Below are 23,338 nucleotides of genomic sequence, written 5' to 3' on the forward strand. Positions count from 1 at the left end.
TCACAAATAGTTACTGAAAATAATGCTCATAAAATGTAGTAATAACTAAACTTTAAATTAAACTGTTTAAATCAAAAAAAAAGTAAAATATATACATTTAAAATTGAATACTTATTTTAAATAGCACGTCACAAAGTAATGAATCTTCTGAAATTAGCAAGGAACGAAGTGCTGAAGTTGTGAATGTTGGTGATATCATACTTATGCCTGAAACTTGTGAAAATAACAATGAAAGGTAACATTACAATTGAATATTAATATTTTCATAAGTATTTGTATTTAATTCTTGTTATAGTATTGATCAAGATGATTTGTTGGACTCGACCAAATGTGAAAATGATGAAAATATTTTGGATCATGACAAATGTAGAAATGTAACTAACGAGAGCATAAACTGTACAAGGTAAGAATAAATTATTTTTAATTGTTGCAATAACACTTAATGTTCAAATAATCGCTATTTTCGCAATGTCTATAAAATAAAAAAAAATAAACATTTTTTAGGCCTTTTGAGAACGTAAATTCTGAGATACAAACAGATAGTGACCAAAAAACTCAATATTCAGGAGACAGCATACATGAAACGTAACAATACTTTACTACTATAAATTATTAGGTTTAAATACTAAGTATTTTAACCTGGTTTTTAGGGATATTGGAAGAATGATTGTGCAAGAAAGAAAATCATGCCAGTCAACTATGCACGAAGATGATCAAGAGACTGTATGTGAAACTCTGAACAATCAAGAAGAAAATATTTTTGAACCATCAAACGCAGAAGATGATTCTTATGATGTCAATATTCTAGAAGCTGTCCATCCAAAAATGTATGATATAATATAATATTTTATTTTATTCGATGGTAGTTAATTTCAAAGTTGCGTATTATATATCCTTAGTATTGATTGTGAGAATAATTTTAATCAAAAAGATTTGTTGGATATCAATGAATATGTTAATGAAGAAATAATGTCAGAAAATGAAAATGTAACATGTAAATCGAAACTGGAACAGAATAATAAAGGGTAAGAACAATTAATAATATTCATGTTTTGCACTATGCATTTAAAATATCCAAACTATTGCAGTAGTTTAAAAATACTAACAATCGAAGATGAGGAAATGCTTACAAAACTGGTTAACAATGAGGATGAAGAGTTAGGCATAGGAACAGATTGTACAGACAAAACGACTGGGTCCCAAACTTGTGAAGATTATATTAATGAAAAGTATAATTTTAATTTCCAATGTTTTGTTAGGTAGTTTTTTTTACTAAAATATTTTGTGTCTTTTGCTAGTATTCCTAAAAAAAGGAAAAATCAAGATGATTTGTTGGTGGTAACTACGCAAGTATCTCATGAAAATGTTGGTATGGTTAATGAAGAAAAAAGGTAAGAATAATTAATTTCTAACTTTAAATAAGCAATTACATGAGTTAGTAATTTTAGCAGGTTAGACCAAACAGACAAACCGACTAAATCTATGAATCATGGAGTTGATTTAACAATATTCAATAATAAAGAAATTGACAATTTGACTGAAAGGTGATTATTTTAACATCCAAATTTCTCCTCACCCCGACGTTAACAACATCGATCACACATCCTTTATTGAAAAATCTCTAACCAATTGCCTTCGTATGTCGCTACCCACAAAGCATACCCCCCCCCCCCAGCGAAATTCAATTTATTATCAGTAAATTATCAAACAAAAAATCTCCAGGTCATGACCTCATAACAAATCGAATTATTAAACATTTGCTCAAGAAAGCCATTCTTCTCTTAACCTTTATCTTCAACTCAATTCTTTGTCTCTCCCATATTCCTCATTCATGGAAACACTCCATAATTATTCTAATTCCAAAACCAGATAAACCTCCTGACCCGCCTTCTTCATATCGTCCTATCAGCCTCTTACCTTCATTCTCAAAAATTCTAGAAAAGATTATACTAAAGCAATTAAATCCTATATTAGCAAGCCATAATATAATCCCCCACACTCAATTCGGTTTCAAAAATAAACATTCGTCACTCCATCAAGTCCATAGAATAATCGACATAATTGCACAAACTCTCGAAAACAAACAGTACTCCACTGGCGTCTTTCTCGACGTAGCTCAGGTATTCGACCGCGGTTGGCACGAAGGCCTACTATATAAAATACGATTTCTACCAGCCCCCCTGTTTTTAACCATAAAATGCATAAACGATCGTTCGTTGCGAGGACGAACTCTCACAAATCCACTACTTAAAAGCAGGCGTCCCCCAAAGAAGTATCCTAGCACCTTCTCTTTACAATATATTTACCTCTGACATTCCTCACTTTGAGAACACCACTCTTGCTACCTTCGCAGATGACACAGGCATAATATCAACTAATGTTGACCTAACTATAGCATCCGAAAATCTACAATCCCATCTCAATGAACTATAAAACTGGTTCAACTTGTGGAGAATCAAAATAAATCTAAATAAATCTACCCACATAACCTTTACTCTACGTCCTGACCATAGTCCCCCTTGACCCTCAATAACGTCACGATTCCCAAAGCACAAGCCACCCATACCTCGGAGTCCATCTCGACAGCAAACTCACTTGGGCAGTTCACATAAAAACAAAAAGGAAATCACTTAACTTTAAACTCCACAAAATGAAACACCTTCTCAAATCAAATCTCCCTCTCAACACAAGACTCCCAATCTATAAACAAATTCTCCGCCCTTCAATGACTTACGGAATACAGCTATGGGGCACCTCCAAAAATTCCAACATTCAAAAATACCAATCCTTCCAATCAATTTGTCCTCGTCTCCTCACAAACGCACCCTGGTACGTCAGCAACCTCACACTCCACTCTGACCTTAAAATCCCTTATATAAGCACCCTAGCCTCCCTCTACTATAAATTATTTGACAATAACACAGTTAAGCACCCTAATCCACTCATTTCCAATCTCTCATCCGTCACTCTCCCCGATAACCCTCCACGTCGTCTAAAGCGAAATTGGCCCAGGGACCTCCTCAACCAATAAATAATTTTAAGAAAAAAAAAGTCTAAAATTGAAGTAGAGTTGTTTGGACACTCCCTTCTATCAAGCCGTCCAGTTTTGTATATAAATCATCATTATTACTTATTGTATAGTTAATACAGATTGTATATATTTTCTTTAATAAAAAAAAAAAAAAAATATCACATACATTTGTGAAAAAAAAAAAAAAATAAAAAAACATCCAAATTATATATTCTATGAAAACTGATTAATCTGAAATAAAGTTTACATTCAAGAATTAAATGGTTGATGGAAGATCTTTTTTTTTTTTTAAGATTAAGATCTCTTCTTCTTAAATAAAAAAAACTTCTTTGAGTTGTTTTATAGTTATACATATTGATTTTGTAGACATTTTACTAATGATGAAGTATTTGTAATGCCAGTGGAAGTAATTGATGGTGTAAATTATAATAGTTTATCACCTAATTATTGTTGTAGTATGGACGATACGGCAGTAAACAATTTTGAATTTTTAATTAATGAAAGGTTATTTTTATAATCTTAACATTTCAATTTGAATTTATTTTAAATTTTTGTTTTTCAGAAATTCTCAAAGTTCAGTTAATGGTGATCAATTTATATCCAATACATTTTATTTTGGAACTGAAAAGTAATTTTATAAATTTTAAAAATTATTTATTATTATTCATTTTGTTATTGAAATTCATAATTTGTTGTTCACTAAAAATTAGGCTTCTTCAACGATATCGATATCGCAATCTTTTTTTTGGTAATTTAGGTATCAATAATCGTAATATATCATTCGATATATCATTAATCATAATATATCAATAGTCGATGTACAGCAAGCTGAACTGATTTTAATGCCAAAGCTCTTGAATAATATATTTTAAAACAATTAAATGTCAACTAATACCTACTAGTTACTACCTAGTACCTGATACCTATTCAATTGAGTATTGACAATTAAGATAGTCATAGAGATATCGGAATATCGATATATCGATACCTACATTTTTTTTTTGATATCGCGATTCAATATTGTACAATTCTAAATGATATCAATATTCAAAAATATATCGTTGAAGAAGCCTACTAAAATAAAGTATAGTTGTATGTATTTATTTTTTAATATTTGTAAGTATTAAGACCATTCTCAAACTATTGGTTGCAATTATTATTTTAGTGTGTCGAGTTAAGTTTTGTAATATTTATATATTATTTTAAGATATAAATTATATATGAATATTAGAGTTTAGAACATGTCTAGTTACATTCTGATCCCAGATGGTAAATTTGGTGGTTCTTATATATATATACTGACCTTCCCCAGATCTAGCTGAATATCTATATTGAATTTCAATTGAATAGGACGGGTAGTTTTCAAGATTATGGGTGTGGAAAAAAGTGATATTAATTTTATATAATATTCAATATATTATATAAAATAGATAGGTATATTATATTATATAAAAGAAAAGATATTTAATGTATAAATACTGTTTCAAATATATTAGATGCATTATTTTTAGTGTTTGGAACATTTACTAAAAAGTTGAATTCATTCACACTCTTCAAAAAAATAATGCGTTAATTTGGTTGTTCATTAAAATTTTTTTTTGATTTTTATGAACTGTTTAAATACTAATACAAAATTGTGAAAATCATAATATTATAATATTGTTGTTATATGTCAAGCCTTGCCCACTAGAATTGCACGTATTTTATTTTTATAATTCATAATGATCAAATATAATAGGAATATTCTAATAGAAAAATGTTATTATATATATATATTATTTAGTTAAATATGTGTAATTATATAATATATAATATAATATTATATAATAATTATATATGTATAATATATATAATTATAAAATGTTATTATATATTTATGCATATTTAAAAACCATTCAAAATTCATTAATAATATAAATATTGTTCACTAGATGTGAACGTGTGTTCATGGTTGGCGTTTTTTCCAAGCACTGATCATTTTCCATTTAACCATATTGTACATTGATGTATAGAATTAGTTTTATTTTTCATCATTATCCACTACGGTTACAAGTGTACCACTGATATGTTACCACACCGCTGTCAGACTAAAAGTTATGGCAAACATAACAATCATCAATGAAACAAACAAAAATGGTCATAAGTATATAGTGAGATGCCAAACTTTAATCATTTTTGATAATGGGTTGTACCATAAAAAGTTTAAGAACATCTGTACTAAGGCAATGGCATATGGAAAAATGTAGTTTTTTGAAGTGTAAGGAGTTTCAAATGTTAAACCATTAAACATAAACATTTAAAAAAAATATTATACTATCATAAATAAAAAAATGTGGAAAAAGTTAATCCATTAAATTCTTCATATGTAGTTGTGTATCAGTGTAGATATTTTATGCTATTGGATAATTTTAGATACCTATATAAAAATGTTTTTTTTATAGTTCCTTAGTAAGTTGAGTTTATCCTTTATCATAATTTAAAACTTATAAAAAATGAAATATATTTCCAAAATTGTTAATTTTATTTTTTATTCTATATTATTTAGCTGTCGTGATGTTTCTGTCCATACTATTCACTCTTTGGATGCTTATGAGATGAATAATAGTGTAAGAAATAATACCACAGTCCACTCAATAGAAAACAATGACAGTTTGTAAGTCAAATATTAAGTTTATTGTTACATTAACTGTAACATTTGTTTATATTAATTATTATTATCTTTTTACATATACATGTTTTTTGTTGAGTACATGTTAATTTTTATTTACATTTCTTAGGTTGCGCACCAGCAACCGATTCTTAATATAATAATTATGTTATCATAGCAACATCTAAAAAAATGGTTTCATTGACAAATTCCTGCTAAAACAAATCTTATACTCTGTTCTAAAATATAATATGCTGGGCGGCTGTATGTATCTCTCACATAATTTTTAGGTAGTGACAGATGGAAGGGAAAAATAGGGCACATAACTGAAATATTCTATTTCGGAACAGATGTATTAGATAATTTATCGTTTTTCCGTGCTGAGAATATAATATGTATTATATATGTTTGTTCTATTTAGTTGGTTGATAAGTATTGATATTGAAATTAACTTGTATTAAAATTATACTTTTAATATCTTCCAGAGTTTCTTTGAACAATGAAATTGAAAACTCTATAGTAGAGTTATATTGTAATAGTGATGATAAAACACTCTCGGGGATCAAGAATAAAGGTTATAGTAATGAAGAAGAATATGCTGGAGGAATTATGAAACATACCATCGAAGATATCCTGGTTTCATTAGAATCTTCAAATAGTTATCGTCATGGCCTTATAAAGTAATTAAATTGAATAATATTAGCATGGAATATAATATACAAATATATAAAATTATATGTATAATAAAAATTGTTGAATCTGTTTGTTATAATGTGCACTGTAATGCTATTCAATACCTAACTAATAATTCAGTGTGCTTTGTGGCACAAATATCCGAGAATATTAACTTGTGGAATATAATTTTTAAACGTTAATTAAATATTTTAATAAATATATTAGTTAACTATATAACTAAATATTATTTTTAATAATAACATATAACAAAAAAAAAAAAAAAACAAATCATTAAATGTTGTTGTTTATTGAAAATTATAATATCTTATATTATTTAGTTCAATTAATTACATAAATGTATTTATATTTGCAGTTTTTCCAAATCTGTTAATGATTTTGAAAACATATTAGAGCCAGTTGATGAGTCTTGTATGAATTCTGAGAGTATAACCAACATTTCCAATACAATTCCATTATACGAGTTACAAAAAACAGTATCTGAAATAAATGAATACAATAATAATACCATGTAATAATACTCTCATTTAATTTAGTAGTAATTAGTAAGCTTATATTTTATATGGTATGGTTTTTTTTAAAGTGATAAAAGTATTTTTGACGATAAATTGATTGAATCAAAAAGAGACTATGAAAAGATTTCTTCTGCTGTTGACAAAACAACTATGTCACAAATAGTTATTGAAAATAATGCTCATAAAATGTAGTAATAACTAAACTTTAAATTAAACTGTTTAAATCAAAAAAAAAGTAAAATATATACATTTAAAATTGAATACTTATTTTAAATAGCACGTCACAAAGCAATGAATCTTCTGAAATTAGCAAGGAACGAAGTGCTGAATTTGTGAATGTTGGTGATATCATACTTATGCCTGAAACTTGTGAAAATAACAATGAAAGGTAACATTACAATTGAATATTAATATTTTCATAAGTATTTGTATTTAATTCTTGTTATAGTATTGATCAAGATGATTTGTTGGACTCGACCAAATGTGAAAATGATGAAAATATTTTGGATCTTGACAAATGTAGAAATGTAACTAACGAGAGCATAAACTGTACAAGGTAAGAATAAATTATTTTTAATTGTTGCAATAACACTTAATGTTCAAATAATCGCTATTTTCGCAATGTCTATAAAATAAAAAAAAATAAACATTTTTTAGGCCTTTTGAGAACGTAAATTCTGAGATACAAACAGATAGTGACCAAAAAACTCAATATTTAGGAGACAGCATACATGAAACGTAACAATACTTTACTACTATAAATTATTAGGTTTAAATACAAAGTATTTTAATCTGGTTTTTAGGGATATTGGAAGAATGATTGTGCAAGAAAGAAAATCATGCCAGTCAACTATGCACGAAGATGATCAAGAGACTGTATGTGAAACTCTGAACAATCAAGAAGGAAATATTTTTGAACCATCAAACGCAGAAGATGATTCTTATGATGTCAATATTCTAGAAGCTGTCCATCCAAAAATGTATGATATAATATAATATTTTATTTTATTTGATGGTAGTTAATTTCAAAGTTGCGTATTATATATCCTTAGTATTGATTGTGAGAATAATTTTAATCAAAAAGATTTGTTGGATATCAATGAATATGTTAATGAAGAAATAATGTCAGAAAATGAAAATGTAACATGTAAATCGAAACTGGAACAGAATAATAAAGGGTAAGAACAATTAATAATATTCATGTTTTGCACTATGCATTTAAAATATCCAAACTATTGCAGTAGTTTAAAAATACTAACAATCGAAGATGAGGAAATGCTTACAAAACTGGTTAACAATGAGGATGAAGAGTTAGGCATAGGAACAGATTGTACAGACAAAACGACTGGGTCCCAAACTTGTGAAGATTATATTAATGAAAAGTATTAATTTAATTTCCAATGTTTTGTTAGGTAGTTTTTTTTACTAAAATATTTTGTCTTTTGCTAGTATTCCTAAAAATCAAGATGATTTGTTGGTGGTAACTACTCATTTATCTGATGAAAATGTTAGCATGGTTAATGAAGGAAAAAGGTAAGAATAATTAATTTCTAACTTTAAATAAGCAATTATTTGAGTTAGTAGTTTTAGTAGGTTAGACCAAACAGACAAACCGACTAAATCTATGAATCATGGAGTTGATTTAACAATATTCAACAATAAAGAAATTGACAAAAATTTGACTGAAAGGTGAGAACAATTATTTTGACATCCAAATTATATGTATAATATATTTATTTTATTTTTATTGTGTATTGCAGAAGTGTGTCATTCAATTCTAGTGATGTAAGTATAATATTTTTGTTTTTTTTTTTTTTATCAAGCTCAATCATTAATAGATTATGTCTTACAATTTAGGCAAGACAAATTCTTGATAGTTCCAATGATGATTCTGAACACTTTGATGATTCCCTTTTGTTTAAGCCATCAGACAGGGATTTAGTTAGGTATGGGATAGAATGTGAAGCTTATGAGAAGTCAATTTCTCAATCTCTAAATAATTTAGAAAATTATGTCAGTAATAAAGAAGTTATTCCTCAATGCAATACTCCTACAAGTCTTAATAATCTCGTGAGGTAATTTATATTTTTATTCTATTTTATTGTGTTCTTTAATATTTATAATCTAATATAAGTTTATTTTTAATTTTCCAAAAAAAATTTACTTCTTTGCTGTTGTTGGTTAGAATCTTTGGCTCAACTGATTTGGTTAACTCATTCACATGGTTGGTAATTTATCCAGCTGATTTATTAATTTAATTTATTAATTGTAACCATCTTTAAAATATTCTATTTTTAATAAGTATACAGTTGTAAAAGGAATCAACTTTCTTAATGCTTTTTTGGTTAATACAGTATACTCTTATTGATTTTTGATCTAACATCGACCAATGTTCTTGTTACTAAAAATCTGTTCCCACCTTATGTTTGAATGAATATAACTATTAATTTTTGGCTACCGATGATAATTTATTTTTGTATTATATACTTATAAGATATCCTCATTAGCTATTTTAAGGCCCCGTTGAGACCAAACGAATATTGGTTGTTGAAAATGTTTCTGATTTCCCGTCATGAGCGGTAGCATAAAAATTTGTCAACAACATTCAGAAACATATGTTTCTGACAAATGTTTTTTGGTCTAAACAGAGCCTTACGTGATGTATTGGCAAACCTAAAAAAACTTATTGGCGGTCCTAAGTTGAGAATCGCTGTTATAGATCAAACACTAGGCAAATATTTATTTTCTAAGAAACTTTCTCACCTCTAAAAACAACCTGAATTATTGTTATTTTGTATTAATTTCAATGTTCCTTGTTGTTATACTTGTTATCAATCCCTTTCCAAATACTTTTCTCTTCATCTACCTATTTTCTTAACTCTTCATATGTACGAGGCGTCCACATTGCAAATAATGGTTCTTCATTACACTTCTGTATTAGCCATTCAAGCTTTCTTTATTAATTATGTTTTTTCTACTGTTATACATCATATAACCTTATTAGTTATTTTATTTCGTTGTGTATAATTTGTTGTATTGGGTTCGACCCGTAATATAAAGATTAAATAATTAAGCTTTGTAAGACATGTGCTTATATACAATGCATATGTATATTATACTTAAGCCCACAATGAGTTTTTAATTTTAATATAACCTCGAGTCAGTGGCGTAGCCAGGATTTTTTTTCGGGAGGTGCTGATCAACTTTTACACTTTTACACATTAAATACGTACTAGCACAAATAGATAGCTGAAAAGTGTTAATACATATTGTACATTTTTAAATATTTTAAATACAATTTAAGACTTTGAGCTACTATCATAGACCATTAAAATAATTTTTAACATTTCGGGGGGGGCTGCAGCCCCTCAGCCCCTCCCCTGGATACGCCACTGCCTTGAGTAAAAATGTTTTGGAACCCCTGAGTATAAAGTATAATTAAAAAGGATTATTATGTAATACCTTTTCAAATTAAAGAATTTATATTGTATTTGTGGACTTCTAATTAACGAACTGTTTATTTTTCCTGATAGCTCTAGTTATGTCAAAGATTATGAAGACAATGTTGTTGATTTTTACGACTGTGAACTTAGCAGTATTGAGAACTCAGATGTTGAAGATAATCTACTGTTGTCTTTTGTAAAAGATACTTCAATGGATGATTGGTAATGTTTCTATAAATACAATTTTTTTTTATTTAAGCTACCTAATTCTTTATTCTCACTATGTGCGTTATGTGTATTGCCTCGTGCGTCTTGTCTATTGATTTATGACTAAAAAATTGACACGGAGAGTGACGAGTAAAGCACCCACAAAGTGAGATTGTGTATGTTGAGTACATAATCTATACGGTCCACTACAATCTTGTGTTTGCGTTTCCTCATGCCGCCTTGGCAAGAGTGTAAGAACTAGCGAACTAGTATGCATATTTATTTTTTAGAATTTAACATTATGTATGGAATCACTGAAGTTTCTGATTAGCCATGGAATGATAAATAAAAGTACCTAAAAATAGTAGTTTAATTATTAATTGTATAATACATTTTTATTTTTAGTTTCTGAGCGATAAATGTATTGGTTATACAATGATGTGTGAGTATGTAGTAAAAAAATCCTCTCCTAGTGGTTTCTGGTTATAAATTTGACCTTGTTGGTACTTAAAGTGAATGGGGAGTCAAAAATAAAAAATTTCAATACTTTTAACAAAAAAATACAATGTTCCTCATAATATGTTGCTAACTGGAATTTAAAAAAAAATTTGCCTCACATTGAGTAATTAAATTTCAAATATTGTAATTCCAAAAGTATTAACTGTAGAAATTGGAAGCATTCACCATTTCACTATTGCCTAAATTATAATTTTCCATACATAGGTTATGACATTTTCAAGATATTTAGACTAGTTTAAGGAACGGAATAAGTGCACTTAACCACCCCATGCAAATTTTTCAATTTTTTTTTTTGGAACTTATGTAGCTCATCGAGTTAAGAACAATGCTGCAATCAGAATTTGTCGCTCTCGCTTAGTTATGGCCTTCCAAAGTTTTCAATTTTACATTTATACGCATGCGTGCAACACTACTATAATGCCGTGTGGAGGACTATTTTTGTTATTTTTTTGTGCTTACGTATTTTCACCAGTTAAAAACGACAGTGCAATAATAATTTATCCTCCGATTTGCTATGAAACACTTTCCCAAGTGGGTCACAGGATTAAGAAAATTGCATTTTTGTTGCACCGAGTCACCGAGCGGGGTCACTCGCTCGCTGCGCTCACTCGGAAAATTTTATTATTAAAAGTAATTGTGTGTTCTAATATTTGTAAGTCCAAAATTAAATGATTTTGCCATAAGTAACAACGACAACCTAGGCTTAAAAATAAGTAATAGGTACTCATTAATAATTTCATTAATATAATAAGTCTCACGAATAAAATTAAAAAAAATTGTGAAAGACGTGACACGTAGCTTTACGCTCATGCGTAAAAAAACGCAAAATTGCTTACTTCCAAGGGCCATAACTTCAAACTAAGTGAGAGCGACAAATTCTGATTGCACCATCGTTCTTAACTCGATGAGTTACATAAGTTAAAAAAAAAACGAAAAATATGCATGGTGTGGTAAAGTGCACTGTAGCCTAATTTAACAATGATCCGTTCAATGACAAGGTACACTCGACACCTACCATACAGCAGAGCGAGTCCCTCGGTTGTTTTAATTTATATTTTTGTTTATTATTTTTTCTTGGACTTAACAAAATAAACGATAATTTTGTAGTAAAATATTTGAATCTAAATTATTTTAGGTAGTTAACTTACTTATTTTGTAATTAATAATTGTGTTATTTAATTCGATTTCTAGCATTTTAGAAAAAAACCAAAACAAATTGAAAAATGCAACCAATTCTACCAGTAATGAACTAACATGTGACACTAATTTCAAAATTCCGAATTTAGGTTCTCCTTCTGAGAGTTGTAATAATTTGACTAATGTTGTTTCATTAGTTCATTCACCTAGTCATGATCATCAAAACAATGAGGTAATATTATATTTTTATAATAAGTAAAATGTGATAAACAGGGGTTTTCATCCTTTTTAAGCAGAAAGCCACTTATTCAAATAAAAAAAATATGGGTCACATTCGTTGTGATAAAATCAGTTTTAAATGATTAAAAATGTGTTAAAAAAATACATGCTATGCTTTAAATGTGTTCGCGGACCCCAAATAAAGACTAAGTGGGCTTGCGGGTTGAAGACTTCTGGTGTAAAACATGAATGCATTGATTTTTTTTATAGATTATAAGTACAAGTATATCTAAGACTGAAATGCAAATGAATCCTGATGCTGATGATAAATTGGAAAGTGTAAACTCAATTACTTCTTGCAATGTAATATCCAGTTTAAACGACTCTGACAACATTAATAATATTCAATCAAATAATTTGTGTATAGACCAAGGTGAATTAAAGAATTAGTATGAATACAATATCGTGTTTATACAATAATATATTAATAATAAACCAAAAATTAATTATGTGCAGGTAATTTTAATGAGAACCAGAATTTAGAAGACACAATTAAAAGTCAAAGTCAAAACAATAAAAATGAATCAATTTCCGGGTCTAATACACATCAGAATATAAAAAAGTCTCAAAAATCATATGAAGATAATGAATCTGAGACTGAGTCAAGTATGAAAATTACTGGGAACTGCACAATACCCAAATCTAATATTGAGGAGATACATAAAACTAATATAGTTCAATCTAGTAGTTCCGTTATAGATCAAAGTAAGTTTAATAGTGTGCATATTAGCATATTACTTACTGATCTGACTAAAAAGATATAAATTTAAACTTAAATCAATAATTTAAATTGTTAATTTTAGGCGAGATTGACAAAAAAAAATATTTAGATGAAATTATTAAGAATGAACAATTATTTAACAAATTTGATGAGAAATTAGATGTAAATGAATCGGCCATCTCACCTTTTATATCTCAATCTTTAGCAAAACCTAGTATCCTTAAAGGTGCATTGGCAAAAAAAGCAGCGGCTCATATAAATATAAATGATATGGGAGATAAAGGTAATTTTTTTTGTTAATTTCTATAATAAATAATTTAATATACATATAGTTATATAATATGTAATAATTTTGTTATGTCAGCCTTGTCTACTTATTTAACCCAACAAGCTATGACATTAGACGTCTTAGAGGTTCTACATAAGTCTTTAGACACATGCCCATCATCTGATATATTGATGGAAGATCCAAAAGGCTTAGTCGTACCTCTCATGCCACATCAAAAACATGCCATTGCTTGGCTGATTTGGAGAGAATGTCAGGAGCCACATGGTGGAATTTTAGGTACATATAGTATACTCTAAAAGTATTCATAATGATATACTGTTATAATAAACTGGTTATATTATGTTATAGCGGATGACATGGGTTTGGGTAAAACGCTATCCATGATATCATTAATTTTGAAGTCAAAAGAAAAAAAACAAGATAGTTTACTACCAGTAGTATCTATTGATAATGGAAGAAATGATGGTAACATTTTATTTAATTATTAATATCTATTTAAAGTTTAAATGAATTGAGTATACAATTTTAAAGATAATATTCATTCATATTTTATCAACTTAAGCAAACCTAATTCCAAATAGACTATTTCTCAAAAAGTATTTCATATGTTTTTTTAGTTATTAATGGTGGAACGTTAGTCGTTTGTCCAGCGTCCTTGATCAATCAATGGGAAACCGAGGTTAAAACTAAATTGGAACCGGGACTATTAAAAGTTGTCCAGTATTACGGGATGAATAGAGATTTTTCAGCTTTAGAGCTGGCAAAAAATGACTTGGTTATTACATCCTACAATATAGTTATGTGGGATCAAAAAAAAAAACAGAATACAGTTAGTAAACATATTATACAAATTATATTGAGTTTATTTTAATTAAATCATCTTAAAAATAATTTTAGAGCCCTTTATATAGAATAAAATGGGATCGCATTATTTTGGACGAAGGCCATAATATTAGAAATCATAAGACTCAAACTTCAGTTGCTGTATGTAATATTAAAAGTTTAAATCGATGGGCTATCACGGGAACTCCGATCCATAATAAAGAGGCAGACTTTTTCACTTTGTTGAAATTTGTGCGTTGCAAGCCGTTTGATGATTGGGCTGTAAGTACAATAATGTATTTCTTATAGATTTTTAATAAATTATGTGTACAATAATATAAACTTCTTATGTTTAAAAAATGTCAGTATTATATATATTATATATACATATTACATATATATACATAGTAATTTAATTTTGCTACTTTTTGTGTGAGTACATTTTTAGTTATTATGCCACACAGACAACAAAATTAAATACTATTAAATATTTATAAAAATAATTTTGATTGTTCAGCACATGTTTTAGAAATTGAGTTTTTGTAAATTATTTTGCTATTTGTGAATTTGGAAATTGTGGTTGGAAAAAATATAAACAATATTGATATTTTTAATTTTGAAGGTTTGGAAAAGGTGGGTCAGCAATAATGACGATGCAGGGAAACACAGGCTTTCCCTACTCGTAAAAACATTAATGTTAAGACGGACAAAATCAGAGCTTACACAATTTACAACATTTAATTTACCCAAAAAAGAAATTAATACAATTGAAATTGAATTGTCAAAAGAAGAAAGAAGGGCTTACGAAAAATTATTACAGTTTTCGAGGTAATAATCGGTCTTAAACTAGGAGTTATAGTAAAAAAAAAAAAATAGTGATTAAAGTAATTTATTATTCCAGCAATCTTTTTGCTACATACCTGTACGATAGAGTAGCAAAAGAAAAAGTATTTGACCCAAACATCGAAGTACAATGTAAAGTTCAATATTTCCAAGGTATAATACAATTTTTTTTAATTACTAATTCATTGTTTCTTTTCATTTTAGTCCTACAAATGTTTATTTTAAGTGTAATAATTGTATCCTCATATTTTTTTTGTGATAATCTTTACAACTGATCATATGTTAATTAAATATAATTAAATGTTTATAATATTAAATAAAGATAATATTTATTTACAGAACAAAATCAAGATAAAGACGACGTTTTCAAAGATCATCCTGAATTGATTAAATTATTCAGACAATTCAAGGAGATTAATGAAATACAAACATACCATATATTGGTATTACTTTTAAGGCTAAGACAAATATGTTGCCATCCGATATTAATCAAAGGAGTACGTGGTTTAATAAATTAAAATTTGAAGATAAATGTATTAAACATGTATTTTAGATTCTGAGCGGAACGAGGAAGCTATGGTTTTACAATGGTGTTTATTTTTTTATTTTTTTTATTTTTATATCCTGTATACAAAATTTCTACCAGAAGGAGTGCTTCGATTTCAACATATAGTACCTTATCTTTTAGCAAATTGGATCAAGATGGTACTTTAGAGATGTCATTTTCCGATTTTCTGAATATCTATTTAATGCCACGGGAAAAACCACCGAAAAATTACGAAAAAACGTTAAAAAAGGGATTTTAATTTCTAACGCCTTGTTTATCTCCATAGAAACGAATAAATAATTATAATATTAATTCAACTTACATGATAAAATAAATAATAACAATTTAAAACATCTAGACTGACAAACCGTCTCCGCGCAGTATCGTTTTTCTCATATAATGATATTTTATCATTGAATTCAAGTCTAATACAACCCATTATACAATGACCTACTTGTAACCTACTGTACAGCAGAGCGACATCCACTTACCTGTTTTTTCTTATTGTTTTTAGCCTATTACAGAAGAAAGTATTAAAAAAGAGGATAATATAGAAAGTATCCCGGAAGATGACACAGATGTATTTAATAATGATTCATATAATGAAAACACTGACATTGATTCTTTTCCAAACAATATTGATTTGTCAGAACTTATGAGTTGCCTTACTTTAGAAGATGAACCTGTTAAGAAAAAACCTGTGATTGAAAGTAACATTTTCCAAAAATCTTGGATTTCAACCAAGGTAGAATGTCGTCATTACCATTATGACATTATGCATAAAATACAAATATGAATAGCATAAATTGTTGTGCAGCTAATATATTTAACAATCCAATTATGTTCATAGATAAAAACAATTTGTGATTTGGTAAATCAAAAAGTTTTAATTGAAGGAAATAAAGAAAAAGCTATAATAGTGTCTCAGTGGCCGAGTTTTTTATACTTAATTCGAAAACATTTAGAAACCACTGGAAACGCTAAAATGGAAATGTTTTCGGGTGCAATTCCCATCCCAAAAAGGAATAAAATAATAAGAGAATTCAATCAACCTAACAGTGGGCCACAAGTAATAAAATATTCAATTTTTAAGTCTTCAGTGTATTTAAAATAATTTAAATGTGATTATAATTGTTACCGATTTTGAGTTTTTGGAAAGATATTGACAAATAATTACTTAATTTTTACCTAATTATAAATTATTTTATGAAAGTTATATTATGCTACTTTATTGGGCCTTGTGACAACATTTTGTTTTCTTACTTTTTCCAGATTTTGTTGCTGTCGCTGAAAGCTGGCGGTGTCGGCCTTAATTTGATGGCCGCTAACCATATGTTTTTAGTAGATATTCATTGGAACCCCCAATTAGAGGCACAGGCATGTGACCGGGTTTATCGAGTGGGCCAAACTAAACCTGTGTATGTTTACAAATTTATATGTTCTAATACGATCGAAACCCGGATAATGAACATTCAAACACATAAACTACAAATGGCCGATAATTTATTCAAAGGTACCAGTATCACATCTAAAATAACAATAGATGATCTGAAACAGATTTTTCAATTCCACTGAATACATTCAACAATTGTTTTCTTAAAAAATTATGTTAGGTTAAATTTATATTTCTCATCTCCGAAATGTATCATAGATGTATTATAAATGTATTGTATAATTTTTATTCATTTATTTATTTTTATTTTTTAATGTACTTTGGTTTTTATAAGTTATTTATTATACTATAATTTTTAGTATCCCAAAGTACTGTGTTATTTAAATATTTATAAATAATTATAAGCCAATAGGCTAATATTTATGTTTCAATTTTAAGAATCGCCAGAGAATGAATAATAAGTTACATAAAAAATGTTATTGTTTTTTTTTTTGTTAAAATAAAAGTAATAAAATCTTGTCGGATTATTATTAAAATTGTTGTTACACCATCTATATAGTATCTACAAGCTGAAACCGTGCACTTACTTGCCTGTAAAATGTACCAACTCTATATGACTCAAACTTTGTTCAATTCGTTATTTAATATTCGGTGTATGGTGTTGAAAAATTAATCTTAACTTTTCCGTTGCCCGGAATAAAAATTCTGTTTCGCAGCAGTATATTATCTGGTAGGCAATCTACCTGCGGTATGATTTAACTCTAAAGTATCAAAGTTATATCAAGTTTGTCGTATTCTACTTATGGTGGATTAATATAATCAATTAGTACAAAATCCTAACCTAACGTGTTGCGTCACTGTTGTATTTTTGACATCCAGATTTCTTACTTTTCCTGTGGATTTTCGTAAAATTTTGTTTCATGATAATCTTCTCCGTGATATTATACTCTTTCGTTCAGAAACAATCAAGAAGATCTGATAAGTAGTTCCACGGTTGACCCTGTAGGTACAAAGATTTTCATTTCACATTTATATAGTTAGAAGATATATTATAATATAATATATTGACAAAAAATAATAATACAAATCAACAAAGGTGCCCGTAAACAATTGCAAGCAATATACAATACACTATTATTATTTTAATACGCAACTTGTTGTTTTTGGCCATGTCGCCAGGTGTGCACTTAAGAAGCCATAACTCCGGAACCACTTATCGCACAGCGTGCAAACTTAACAGAAACCATCTACATATCAATCTTAATATGCCCTGAAATTTTTATCGAAATCGGTTTGGTGGATCTTGAGTTATAACATTTATTCAAAATGTATACTTATTTATATATATATAGATATATAGATCTATCTATATATTATTATATATATATAAATGGATCCTATTTCCCTTGGTCGTGGCATCGCGTGTGAACGGCTAGACCGATTTTGCTTTTTTTTTTTCATTGTGTTCGTAATTGTCTGGACAAGGTTCATAATATTATTATTAAATAACATTTTAGGAAAAGTAGGAAATCTGGATGTCAAAAATACAATTATTGTGGTGCCACCTGTCCAGAAAAATAAACTAAATAATAAAAAATGTAGTAGTAATAAATTATTAATGGAAATAGGATCCATTTTTATATTTTACTAGCTGATCCCGTGCACTTCGTTGCCCTTAAAAAATGACAGCTCTTTGAAAAATTGTGACTGTTCAAATCCTTTTGGATGTAACTCGCAACAGTAAGTGTAATTCACCCCCCCCCCCCCTGGTATGAAATCCAACTACGTGAGATCGCGGACAATTTGCAACGGTAGGTATATCAAGCGGACATCACAGATGAGCGGCCATAAGTGCAACATATTGGTAGACAATACGCGACAATTCGATCCGATTTGATGCATGCTTGATTAACCAATATACAATTAAAATACCAATACTAATACGTCATTAATAATTATTAATAATAATAATTTAACTAACGGAAATTAACCAATGGCAACCAATAACTATTATTATTATCGCTTTAAAACACACAGCAACCATTTATAAACAGAAATGTCCTCCGTAAATCTCAAAATCCCCGTTTGAGCACCACCCCGGGTTGGACCTAGGGGTATGAAAAATAGTTTACCTCACTCTCACAGACAGTCAGACCCACTGAATATACACACACAATTTCATGAAAATCGGTCAAGCCGGAGGAGGAGGAGTTTGGTGACATACATTTTCCATATTGTGACATGAGTTTTTTTATATATTGGATATAGATGGATGTTTATGTGCGTGTTTATGCATTCCTAAACGGCTGGGTCGATTGCGATTAAATTTAGTACTGAGATAGATTAGACCTCTGGGAAGAAGATAGGCTAATTTTAAAAGGGCAAATTCCAACCCGGGGAGGTGCTCAAACAGGATTATGGAAATTTTTGTTTGTAAATGCCATGGTTACTATTGGTTTTAATAATAATAATAGCGCTAAATTCCTCTTCCATTTTTTTTTCATTTGTTTTACTCTAGTTGATTTTTTTTTTATAAATTCTTCAATTCATTAATGAATTAACTATTATTGTTACCTAATAGATTTTAGGGTTAAAGGAACTGGAGCATATTATTATAGTCTTCAGTATCTGGCCAAATCATTTTGTTTAACCACCAGGTGGCGTCTGGATAAGTGCATGTACTGAACTATGATTTCGAGCATAATAATGGATCTAAGAAGTGTGGATTTGGGAGATTGCGGTGGGGTACGACCTGTTTAGGATTGTGTGCAACCATTTTCTGTCGCAAACTGAGTATACTTGCAATGAGCTAAAATGTAATTTTGGATAATATTGAACACTTCAGTAATGTACTTATTTTGCCTATACAATTCGCCGGGAAACACATTGTGTGAAAAAATTTAAACATAAACAATATGCATACATACCTACACTATTTAATAATATAGTTAATATATTTAATAATAGTGACTATTATATTATCTACTAGCTGTATTACCCGGCGTTTCTCCGGGGATAATAATGACCATGACTATTTTTTTTGTTCTCAGTTTCAAGTTAATTTTTTTAATATTTGTTTTTCAGTATTAACTGCTATCTCTAACCAATAATCTCTGATCGTATATTTTTATTACCTTCCATTTAATTGTATTTATTTTTTTGGAATGTTATTCAAAATCGACTGCAGTCTCCAGCTTGAAGAACAATATTATTTTGTTTGCTTCATAAAATTAATTTATCAATGGTAGCCTGTGGACCTCTATACATTTAATTTTTTGCATCGTTCGAAAATTCCAATAATTTGTATACATTTACTAACACGTTGAAGCAATGGGGATAGATGAATATCTTTGATCATATCGTTTCGTTTATTTTAAAGTATATATAATAGTATTTGATTTGTACGCATTGACTGCAGTCACTAGCGCCTAGTTAAATTATTTCTTTTAAATATTATTTTATTTGCTCCTTAAAATGCTTTTGCCTGCGGGCACCAATGTTCCCCTTTCATTTTATTTATTTGTTTATATATTTTTAGATTTGTTGGTTACGGTTTGAACTTAATTAGGAATCGTATTTTAAATTTTCATTATTTAGCTATAAAAATAGTATCACGAGTGATATCCGATGAGGGTAAGTGCGTGTTAGCTGATCTCACACAGCGCATTAGATGTTTCACATCAAAAAACAAGTTAGGAAAGTTCACTGTGCGAGTGTGTTAGGTAAATTCCCAATTTCTAAACGTATTTTATTATAACGCGATAAATTTAATTTCATACACAATTGATGTACAGTACATAAATACCGACTGAATATATCAACAATCGTAAGTATGTACTGGTAATTAACGAACGGATACAACAGGGATAAGTACCTAAAAGGTGTTCTAAATCTATAATATTGCATTTATGTATTTTTAAATTTTCAATCTTTATTAGCTATACAAATGGAACATCTTATAAAATATATTATTCTACAAAGTTAATTGCAAATATTTGTAATTATGATGAACTTTGTCATTATTTGAACATTTATGTTTATACAAAAAAATTGTACCTATGTGTTTTTTATATTTTATTAGTTGTTTTAATTGGTATTAAAACAACTTTTGAGGAACCTAGTATTAAATTTTCAAACTTTTGACCCATAGGGATATTTATAGAAAAAAATGTCTGTAAATAGCTGAAATAGAGTCAACATATCATATTGTATAGAAAATGATAAAATACACGTGTTATTTGTTTTTGAGTTACAAAAAAATAAGTAAATTGTTCAATGAGGAGATCGGGTGAGTATTCAATGTGGTTAAAATGGTATTAAGGCACCCGGTTCCGATGTCATTTTGTCCTCAAAAATACACTCTGTGGGAATAACGATACCGCCTTATAGAATCAACCAAATTTCATAATTTTTTTTTAATTGCTAGAGGGAAATATTCTACAGCCCGCATCGATCTCTGTTTTTCAATATTTTATTCTCAAACTATATGTAATATGTTTAAAAAAATATAAGATAAAAAGCATTTTTTTACAAATTTTTTAATACAATTATTTGAAATAAAATTCAAAATCAGAGATCGATGCGGGCTGTGGAAAATCTTCTTCTTACCGGATAAAAAAAATAGTCATCAAAATTCGACAATTCTATAAAGCTTGAGAGTTATTCCCGTAAGGTCTTTTTCGATATAATACACCCTTGCCCCCTTCCCTAAATAGGTATCGGGTAGTAGATTAGTGGAAAACTCTTATAATTGAGGTGGCAACTGAAATATAAAATTTAATTCTTAAATTGTGGAAAATTTGAAAAAATGGCACCGGAACGTTAAAGTTGTTAAAACGTTCATAAAAAATTAATGTGACTTTCCGGAAAATTTCCGAAAATATACCGAGGACATTTTTAGGCGTACCGACATCCTGCCCTACTTACCCTAAATAATTTAGTCAATCTTTGGTTGTCGTTAATGTACTTCTCTATTATATGTATATTGTAGGTACTTACTACTGACTATACTATCAGTACTCTGAACTCTCGAGTACTCACAATAACACAATACTTACGAAGTGGCGTATACAGTTTAATTTATATAGTTACATTGTCATTTACCGTTTGCAATTATATTAACGTGTACAACATTTTTTTCCAATTTTCCTTAATGTCAGAAACTCATAAGAGTCACACACATAACTTAATAACACTGTCTACGACTCTATATTATGGTCTATTCTTCTTTCTGCTCAGTATGGTAATTTTGTCATGATAAACATGTATAGGTAGGTAAGAAGTAAAGTTTGAAAAAAAATTATAACACGTACACGAGTTATAGGTATATTATATACATTTTTATTTTTTTTTCATTTGGATTTTAAAAACATTTTTTATTTTTATATTAATTTAAAAACATCAATAAAATCAATGTAAAATACAATAGTGTTTATATTATTATTTGGAGATTAAATTTATAACATAGCATTATATTATATTACTCTATAAAGCAACTATTATAAATAGTACTATAATAGTAGGTAGCTATAGTATAGTAGCAGTAGTGGTAGTTATACATTAGTAGACAGTAGACAGTAGTGGACAGTGGTAATAGTAATAGTAATAGTAGTAAATACTAGGCACCCAGTAGAAGTAGTGATAGGTAGTAGAAGTAATAGTAATTTATGGTAGTAGGTAATCGTCAAGGTTTTATTTATAGAAAAGATAGGTACCGCATAATATATGGGAGAGGGATAATATTATTTTGGAATTTCTTGTTGCGAGAAAGTGGTAAGTGAAAAACGGCACCCACTAATAACGGTGGGTTATCTAATTTTTGATTTCCATGACGTGCAATTTTATACGATAATTAATATTAATATTATTATAATGTTAACTAATTAATATAATATATATACACGTAATGCTACATTTTGTAAGTCGGAAAATCGTCAATAAACCACTCTGTTTAAAAAATATAACTTATTCGAAACACAAAATAGAAATGATTATACCAAATAAAATTAACTTAAAAGTTTTACATAAAAAAATAAAGTATTCAAGTCTTATCATAAATAAATAGGCGGTTATAATACGTCTAGTTGGTTCGGGAAACGGCATAATATTGTAGATGGGTATTATAGGTAGTATAAATAAATTAAATCGACTTTTTTTTCTCAGTGGCTGTGGCTAAGTAGGCGAATTTAGTGAAAATATACAAAATATTACGCGATGAAAAAAACAAAATAAATTTGACATAATAATAATTGG

General features: G+C 28.5%; 1 protein-coding gene across 6 annotated transcripts in view; it reads left to right on the top strand.

The window, feature by feature from the left end:
- Positions 1–17,406, top strand: part of LOC100159378 (putative uncharacterized protein DDB_G0282133) — a 30,131-nt gene extending 12,725 nt beyond the window's left edge. For 2 of the 6 annotated variants that reach the window (XM_016803176.2, XM_016803178.2), the window contains exons 11-45: positions 505–585; positions 651–827; positions 900–1,025; positions 1,089–1,229; positions 1,299–1,391; positions 1,449–1,544; positions 3,594–3,659; positions 5,577–5,684; positions 6,164–6,358; positions 6,727–6,882; positions 7,164–7,274; positions 7,335–7,442; positions 7,544–7,624; positions 7,690–7,866; positions 7,939–8,064; positions 8,128–8,268; positions 8,336–8,419; positions 8,471–8,575; positions 8,647–8,671; positions 8,744–8,961; positions 10,420–10,551; positions 12,247–12,424; positions 12,682–12,844; positions 12,928–13,176; positions 13,275–13,475; positions 13,557–13,757; positions 13,830–13,946; positions 14,099–14,310; positions 14,379–14,585; positions 14,926–15,131; positions 15,205–15,299; positions 15,486–15,643; positions 16,208–16,438; positions 16,544–16,762; positions 16,966–17,406. In XM_016803176.2, coding sequence (XP_016658665.1) covers positions 505–585; positions 651–827; positions 900–1,025; positions 1,089–1,229; positions 1,299–1,391; positions 1,449–1,544; positions 3,594–3,659; positions 5,577–5,684; positions 6,164–6,358; positions 6,727–6,882; positions 7,164–7,274; positions 7,335–7,442; positions 7,544–7,624; positions 7,690–7,866; positions 7,939–8,064; positions 8,128–8,268; positions 8,336–8,419; positions 8,471–8,575; positions 8,647–8,671; positions 8,744–8,961; positions 10,420–10,551; positions 12,247–12,424; positions 12,682–12,844; positions 12,928–13,176; positions 13,275–13,475; positions 13,557–13,757; positions 13,830–13,946; positions 14,099–14,310; positions 14,379–14,585; positions 14,926–15,131; positions 15,205–15,299; positions 15,486–15,643; positions 16,208–16,438; positions 16,544–16,762; positions 16,966–17,268 — 5,287 coding nt within the window. In that variant the 3' untranslated portion in view covers positions 17,269–17,406. The remainder of the gene's footprint in view (positions 1–504; positions 586–650; positions 828–899; positions 1,026–1,088; positions 1,230–1,298; positions 1,392–1,448; positions 1,545–3,593; positions 3,660–5,576; positions 5,685–6,163; positions 6,359–6,726; positions 6,883–7,163; positions 7,275–7,334; positions 7,443–7,543; positions 7,625–7,689; positions 7,867–7,938; positions 8,065–8,127; positions 8,269–8,335; positions 8,420–8,470; positions 8,576–8,646; positions 8,672–8,743; positions 8,962–10,419; positions 10,552–12,246; positions 12,425–12,681; positions 12,845–12,927; positions 13,177–13,274; positions 13,476–13,556; positions 13,758–13,829; positions 13,947–14,098; positions 14,311–14,378; positions 14,586–14,925; positions 15,132–15,204; positions 15,300–15,485; positions 15,644–16,207; positions 16,439–16,543; positions 16,763–16,965) is intronic. The other 4 variants (XM_016803181.2, XM_016803182.2, XM_016803183.2 and 1 more) reach the window with 4 other exon arrangements.
- Positions 17,407–23,338: the final 5,932 nt, after the last annotated feature.

The sequence above is a fragment of the Acyrthosiphon pisum genome, chromosome A1 (assembly GCF_005508785.2).
Source record: "Acyrthosiphon pisum isolate AL4f chromosome A1, pea_aphid_22Mar2018_4r6ur, whole genome shotgun sequence".
Lineage (NCBI taxonomy): Eukaryota > Metazoa > Arthropoda > Insecta > Hemiptera > Aphididae > Acyrthosiphon > Acyrthosiphon pisum.